Source organism: Ursus arctos, unplaced genomic scaffold (genome assembly GCF_023065955.2).
Source record: "Ursus arctos isolate Adak ecotype North America unplaced genomic scaffold, UrsArc2.0 scaffold_19, whole genome shotgun sequence".
Lineage (NCBI taxonomy): Eukaryota > Metazoa > Chordata > Mammalia > Carnivora > Ursidae > Ursus > Ursus arctos.
The window spans coordinates 49,960,661-49,968,096 of NW_026622863.1; the positions used below are offsets into that span (position 1 = coordinate 49,960,661).

Below are 7,436 nucleotides of genomic sequence, written 5' to 3' on the forward strand. Positions count from 1 at the left end.
TAGCGAAAGAGGCATCATTTTCCTCGGTTTATTTCAAGAGAACAAAGAATCAACCATCAATTCTGTACAAAAATGTGGCTGTTGAGCCACAGTGACCCTCAGGCCAACCCCCTTTACCAGGCCCGGCCCCTCGCCCCCGCTACATTGTCAAAAAAATGAGGACAAGACCAAAAAACCCAAACTCTGGAAAAAAATTATATTGAAAAATCAGGGAGATCGTCCCTCCCCTCCTCCCTCTCCCCAGTCCTGAACTTTGGGGGGTTGGGGGTTGGCGGGGAGGCTGTGTTCTTGGCCACGGTGGGAGGTCAGACAGGTGGGCGTGTACAGATTTAGTGTTTGGCAACTGGCGGGGCTGGGGGTAGGATCTGGAAGGGAGCTGAGGGGCTTGGGAGAGGGAAATGATCTCCGACCCTGCCCCGTCCCACAGGACACTCAAAAACAGTTTATAAAAATCGGGGGCCAGACAGTAGAAGAGAAAGGAGTCATCAGAATCAAAAACTAAATAGTGGAAAGATTTTTTTCTTCTCTAAAAGGCAAAAAACTACAAACACCCAAGTCCTGAGCTCCCCAAGACTTGGGTCCTCCACCGCCCCCCTGAAACCCGGCAGGAGGGGGGCTGGGAAGTGCAGAGAGGTTGGTTCTTTAAAAAGTCACCCCTGGACGGGAAGGCTCTTCGTCTTTCGCTGCCTTCCTCCGCCTCTCGCGGACCGCCGAGGAGAGGGACGGCCGGGCCCAGGGCTACGCCGGCAAACTCAGCTTCTTCCCTTTGAGGACTGCGAGGAGACAGGGCGGGTGGGCATTACCAGGGGGCCCTGTGGAGGGGACGGCCTCCCATGCCCAGGGGTGGGCTGAGCAATGCAGGCAAGAGGCACCTGGAGGTCTCAGAAGAACAGGGTCCAAGGCCCGGTGCCACCCCCCAACCTCCCAGCCTCAGTCCGGAGGGGCCAGAGGCTGCCTCCACGCTCTGCCCTTACTGTCCCCTCTTTCCTTCACACTGACCGGCTCCTCATTTCTCAGCTCCCTGCTTCCGTCGTCACCTCCTCAGACCACTGTCCGTGTAAAGCAGCCCCTTCACCCTCCCCGGTTGTTCACTGACTCATCCCTGGTTTCTTTCTCTCCTGCTGTTTGCAACCATCTCTCTCTCCTTGTTCATTCACCATCACCCCCGACTAGAATACAGGGGAGGGGAGGGAAAAAAACTTTTTTCCTTCTGCCTCATCCCCAGAGCCTAGCCCTGGCCAGGGACACAGAAAGGGCTCAACACATTTGTTGGATGGTTGAATGAATGAATGAATGAATGAATGAATGAATGAATGAATGAATCTTGGTGGGCCTGAGTCCCTGAGGGTGAGGACAGAGGCCAAGCATCAGAGAGGAGGCCCTGCCTTCTCTGAGCGCTGCTGGGGCCGGGGAGGTAGGAATTCTGATTTTTTATGGGATTTAGAACCCGAGGGCGGGAGCAGGGCCTAGGACAGATTCTGAGAGAGGAAAAGTCAGAGGCCACTCCTGCGCTCTCTTTGTCCTCTAAAGGCCCAGGGGCTGGGGAGAGGGATGCCTGCTCTTTGTGGGGCCAGGGGAGGACACCGCTCTGCAAGCAAGCAGCACCCCCCGCCCCCCGCCCCCGCTGCCTCGCTGCTCTTTCCTCGGGGACGCAGGGGCTAGGAGAATGACGCCTTGGTCCTTAGATAGGCAGGGGCTGGTGGTCCGCATTCCTAGGAGGACGGTGAGCCTGGGACCCCAGAAGCTGGGAGACGAAGCCTGCCATCCCTCGAGGGCTACAGGGCTGGGGAGACAGAGCCTGCGCCCCAGGGAGGGCCCCCACAGCCGGCCCTCCGCGCTGCCTACCTTTGGTGATGTAGAGGTAGAAGAAATCGCAGTAGAGGACAGTCTGGACTAGGCCCGCCACGATGGCGATGAGGTCGAAGAAGCCCTCGAAGTGGTAGCGCCAGATCCAGTTGAAGAGATAGAGCGTGCGGTAGACACCCAGCGCGAACAGGTAGTGGCTGGTGATGGTCTCGGCCTCCCCGGTCTTGCTCACCATGAACAGCTGGGGCAGGATGGCTACCGACTCCAGGTAGATGGAGAAGGTCCAGAGGATCTGTGGGGAGCCCGAGAAGCAGGGGTAGAGAGCAGCGTGAGGCGGGAGGGGACAGGGTGGGTGAGCAGGCGGCAGACGGCCTCGCGGTCACTGGCGCAGGGATGGTGGAGAGAGAACGGGAACAGCGATGCTGACCGGGCACTCACCGTGTACCCCACACCGCTCTGCCTGCGTCACTCAACTCCCATTCAATCCTCACCGCCACCAGCCCGTCAGGGAGATCCTGTCACTGGCATTCCCATTCTACGGATGCAGAAACTGAGGCCCAAAGATTTGCCCAGGACCACATGGCCAGGAAGCAGCACAGCTGGGATGCGAAGCAAGGGTTTGGAGGCCGTGCTCGTGAGTGCTTTGCAGTCATGCCCCTCCAAGAGGCAGACCAGGCTGGAATCTTGGCTCTGAGACCTCCCTTCTGTGAAACCTTGGGCAAGAGACCCAGATTCTCTAAGCCTCCACTTCCTTATTTCTAAAATGGGGCTGATTTTCCCACCCTCCCTGGCTTAAAGTCCTCCAGTCGCTGCTTCTTATCACAACCAGCATAAATTCCAAATTCCTAACGGTGGCCTTCAAGGCCCATTCCAGCCTCATCCCTTACTCCTTCCTTTACTCTCCGGGATGCAGCCTTCTGGTCGGTCCTCATTCCTGCCCCGGGGCCTTTGCACTTGCTGTTCCCTCAGCTCTTTCCCCAGATTGTCACATTTGGCCTCTTCTACCTCCTTGCAGCCTCACTCACCTCTGAGAGAGGCCTCCCCTGACCAGTCCTACCCCCAGGACTGTCACATCACCCACTCCGTTCTCCTTCCTGGCAGCTCTCACCAGAACAAGAGCGAGCTCCATGAGGCTCAGGATCCTACACCTTGTTCGCTCCTGGGCCACAGAGCCAGGCACACAGTCGATGCCTGAATGAGTGAGCGAGTGGGAGCAAGCTCCCCGTGTGCTTGTGTGTCGCCGGCCACCATTCAGAAAGCAGTGACAGTCATCATTTGTGAGCAGGACAGGGCATCGGAGGAGGGGGAAGGAGAGACTGCAGACATCTGTCAGCTTCTTCTCAGTCCCCAGCAGCCTGAAAGTGCCACCTGGGGTAACTTCTGGTCTGCAGACCCACCGAAACCTCCCCTGAGAGAACAAGGCCAGGTGGCAGGTGGGGCTCTTCCTCAGTTGTTTTGGTTTGTGGAAGAAAAGTGGGGAACACAAGACTGCATTCGTAACAACTCACGCTTATGTAGCTTTTACCGTATCCAAGGATCTGCTCTACCAACTTATGGGTATTAACTGGCTGATGTCTTCATCCCCGGAGGTGAAGCCTATTGTTATCCCCACTATACAGATAAGAAGACTGAGGCCCCAGGTCACACAGCTACAATATGGGCAGAAATAGATTCCTACCCAGGCACTGGACTCCAGCATTTGCTCCCATAATCACTCAGAATCCTCCAGCACGGCTCTTAGCAAGTCAGGTTTATTGAGGCTCTCAAAAATCGTACCCATTAAATTGATGCACGCCCAACTGTTACCCCTGGGGTCACCCTTGGGGAAGAGAATTATGACATTAGAGGAGACGGAAGGTCACCATTTTCATCGTGTGAATTTCTCTAATCGTAATGTGTGAATTCTTAGAGTAATTTTCTTCTAGGATTCAAAAATAAATTTTTTTAGCATGCACCAATTAACAGCATGGGCTTTGCAAGCAGGTGGACCTGGGTTCAAATCCTGTGAGCTCTCCCCTCTGAGCCTCACCTTAGTGCTCCAAGAAACAGGGATGAGGATGTCTGCGCCCTCGGTGGCCAAGGGTCAGACAGCATGATGACGTATCAAGAACAGCCAGCGCAGAGCTGGACACACAGTGGGTGCCAATACGTTGCACAAGTGACCTCCCCACTCTGAATGAGGGAACTGCAAAAGCTGGAGTCGAGGGTCCTGGATTCTGGTCTGGCCACCTCTACCTAGAGCAAGCCCCAGTGCTTTCCTCCAGCCTCTGTTTCCTCATCTGCAAAATGGGTAAGTGCTCCGGAAAAGTGGTGAGGACCGTATGTTTGCAAAGACCAGGGCCTACAGCCAAGCCCAGGGTTCCTGCCACAGCACGGTACGGCCTCCCTCTGACACTCCTGGGGCCCGTGAGCCGAAGTCGCCCTCGGTCAAATCCGGCCTACACAGTGCTTTTGGAAATGTATTTCGAGGGGCGCCCGGCTGGCTCGGTCCGAAGAGCATGCCAATGACCTTGGACAAGTCATCTCGGGGTCGTGAGTTTGAGCCTCACATGGGGTGTAGGGATTACAAAAAAAAAAAAACTTAAAAATAAAAAAAATATATATTTTGAATATGTGGCCAAATTTGTAAAGCATGATCTTTCGGTAAAATTCCTGAACGGTGGCCTCTGTTACAAACATCAGCACATGTGGCCACTCAGGGACAGCTTCCTGCAAGGCCGGAGGGGGTCTGGGGGAGGGAAGGCCGCTCTGATTTTCTGATACCCACCGGGCCTTAAGAGGCATTGGCCCTCTCAAAATTCTTCCCAGGAATTTGTACAGGTGCTACCAAAATACCATGGAATAAAAACCACGACTTTTAGGAGAAAGTTATCAACACAGTATTAAACTTCAGTCATTATACTAACATTGACAGGGGCGCCTGGGTGGCTCAGCCGTTAAGCGTCTGCCTTCGGCTCAGGTCACAATCCCAGGGTCCTGGGATCAAGCCCCGCATCGGGCTCCCTGCTCAGCGGGAAGCCTGCTTCTTCCTCTCCCACTCCCCCTGCTTGTGTTCCCTCTCTCGCTGTCTCTCTCTGTCAAATAAATAAAATCTTAAAACAACAACAACAACAAAAAAAACATTGACACAGTACTTGCTACCTAGGGCCAGACGCTGTGCTTTACCAATATGAACCTCTCCTTAGAACCCTATGAACTAGGAATTGATGATCCCCATTTTACAGACAAGGAGACTGAGGCACAGAAAAATGACAGACTTGCCCAAAGTCCCACAGCTGCTGAGTAGAAGCTGGCTTTGAATCGCCCCGGTTCTCTGGCTCCACAGTCTCTGTGTTTAACCACGAGACCTTGCTACATGATCCGTAAATCCTCACCATGACCTGATCAGGACATTACAGATAGAGAAACTGAGGCACAGAGAGGTCAAGTCACATGCCCAAGGGACATCGGATTCAAATCCAAGTAGCCTGGCTCCAGAGGCCCCCTTCCCAATTTCTGAGCTACTCATTAAGCCAATGACCTTGGACAAGCCATTTCAGCTCCCTAAGCCTCAGCTGCCTCATCTGTAAAATGGGGCTGCTATACAAACAAACGCTTAGAGCAGCACCTGGAAGGAGTGCTGCTGCTGTTTCATTAATACCGTCCGACTCCCGAAACTGTGTGCTGAACTCGTATGTCCTAAAATAAGGAAGTCTCGGGGCGCCTGGGGGGCTCTGTCGGTGAAGCGTCTGCCTTCGGCTCAGGTCATGATCCCGGGGTTCTGGGATCGAGTCCCGCATCCGGGGAGCCTGCATCTCCCTCTGACCCTCCCCCTGCTTGTGCTCCCTCTCCCTCTCTCTCTCAAATAAATACAATCTTTTAAAAAAAAATAAAATAAAATAAGGAAGTCTGAGCAAACCCTGCACAAGGAAGCCTCTGAGAGGGTCCACCGTCGACAGCTGTTCCGACACCCACCACGACAGCGACCCTGCCAGGTAGCCTACCTCCAGAGGGGTAAAGTCATGGTTGACCAGGAACGCCAGGATGGCCGTGGGAACAACGAGGAACTCCACCCGGAATGTGTCGTGGTTCCCGTCATAAGTGGCTTTGAACTTGCTGTAAATCATCCAGACTGTGGTGAAGGAACAGGCAATGTAGACCACCTGCCAAGGGGGATGAGGACAAGGGCGCTTCAGTTCAAAGCACAGGGCCTGAGCCTCCAAGAGACTGGGGTCTGACAACCTAGGAGTCTGGAACCCCAGCCCCCTCCTCCCTCAGACCCAGGAGTCCTCACCCCCCACCCCTCCTCCCTCAGACCCTGGAGTCCTCATCTCCAGCCCCCTCCTCCCTCAGATCCAGGAGTCCTCACCCCTGGCCCCTCCTCCCTCAGACCCTGGAGTCCTCATCTCCAGCCCCCTCCTCCCTTAGACCCAGGAGTTTGGAACCCCAGCCCCTTCCTCCCTTGGGCCCAGGAAGTCTGGGATCCATACTCCCTCCTCCCTAGGCCTCTCCCTTGGCTCCCCCCCCCCCGCACCCCCCCCCCGCAGGAGGGGCCAGCAGGTAGGGCAAAGCCTTTACCTTCATGCACGTGTTGTATAGTGAGATGTAGTTGGTGAAGAGGTCCAGGTATCGGGCAGTGAACACCACAGCAAACAGGACCTGGCTCTTCCCTGAAATCCCTGTGGTCCAAAGAGAGAGTGGGGGGTAGGCTGGGAGTGGGCTGCACGGGGAATAAACCAAGGCCCAAGCTCCTGGGACAAGCCCACGGTCCGCTCCAGAGTGCAGCTGTCCCTGGAGGCCTCCCCAGCCCTCCCGCCTGAGCAGGGCCCTTTCCCACGGCCCACAGCCAGGGGGCAGCCCGGCCCCGAAGCTACTCCAGCCCGAGGCTCTGTCCCAGGCTAGGCCTCACGGCCACTCCCGGCCCCCTTAGGGTCCTCCCACAGTCCGGACACAAGGTGGGGCCTCGGAAGGACCCCCCTTGACCTCAGCCCCCTGGAACCGGTCGCCGCTCTCCCGCTCCCTTCCTGACCGCCACGGTCCACGTCACCAACTCCCAGCCACCTCCCTGCCTGCCACCGCTCCCCGTTCCCAGCCCTGAAATCCCGGGGCCACCGGAGAAGGGCCCGGGGGAGCTGAATTGGGTGCCTGGAGCCACCCCCACCCAACTGTATGCACCCCTACTCTGGGGAAGAGAACTGACCCCCCGGTGACCCCGGACCTGGAAGGGGGATCCCCAGCAAGCAGTGGGGGGATGGGTGGGGAGACCCGTCCCCCTAGTGCCTCCAAACCCTTCCCCGAGTCCTGGGATGTTCCCCGTACTCTCCCCCTTCTCCCGCCCCGGTGGGCGTCTCACCGGCACAAGAGCGGGACTTCCAGATTTTGAGCAGTAGCAAGATGATGGCTAGGAGGTGGGAGAGGTCTCCCAGGAATCGGAAGAGATTCATGCTTTGGGGGAGTCTGGCAGGGCTGGGCTGGTGGGAGGCAGGCTGGAGGGGGGGTCTGCCCCCCGGGGCTGATGTTCTGGCCGGGTGGCTGGGCTGGGGGGTGGGAGAGGGGCCCTCGAGTGGGCTCCGCTCCGGGGAGGGGGCTCTGGGAGGGGGAGCCGAGGCCGGAGCTGGTGGCCGAGCAGGAGCTGGGAAGAGGGAGGAGGG

At 56.7% G+C, this 7,436-nt stretch overlaps 1 protein-coding gene across 1 annotated transcript; it reads right to left on the reverse strand.

Moving 5' to 3' along the window:
- Nucleotides 1-7,436, reverse strand: KDELR1 (KDEL endoplasmic reticulum protein retention receptor 1). The gene is made up of 5 exons (XM_026481922.4): nucleotides 7,139-7,436; nucleotides 6,364-6,464; nucleotides 5,790-5,948; nucleotides 1,846-2,098; nucleotides 1-773 (listed from the first exon to the last, which is right to left on the reverse strand). The coding sequence occupies exons 1-5, from the start codon at nucleotides 7,227-7,229 to the stop codon at nucleotides 739-741; spliced, it is 639 nt and encodes a 212-aa protein (XP_026337707.1). The 5' UTR covers nucleotides 7,230-7,436; the 3' UTR covers nucleotides 1-738.

Coding starts and splice junctions, on each gene's coding strand:
- KDELR1 (XM_026481922.4), bottom strand. CDS start 7,229: ATGAATCTCTTCCGATTCCTGGGAGACCTCTCCCACCTCCTAGCCATC. Junction 5,949..6,363: donor TATACAACACGTGCATGAAG/GTAAAGGCTTTG, acceptor CCCCCTTGGCAG/GTGGTCTACATTGCCTGTTC. Junction 2,099..5,789: donor ATGACTTTACCCCTCTGGAG/GTAGGCTACCTG, acceptor GGCTCCCCACAG/ATCCTCTGGACCTTCTCCAT.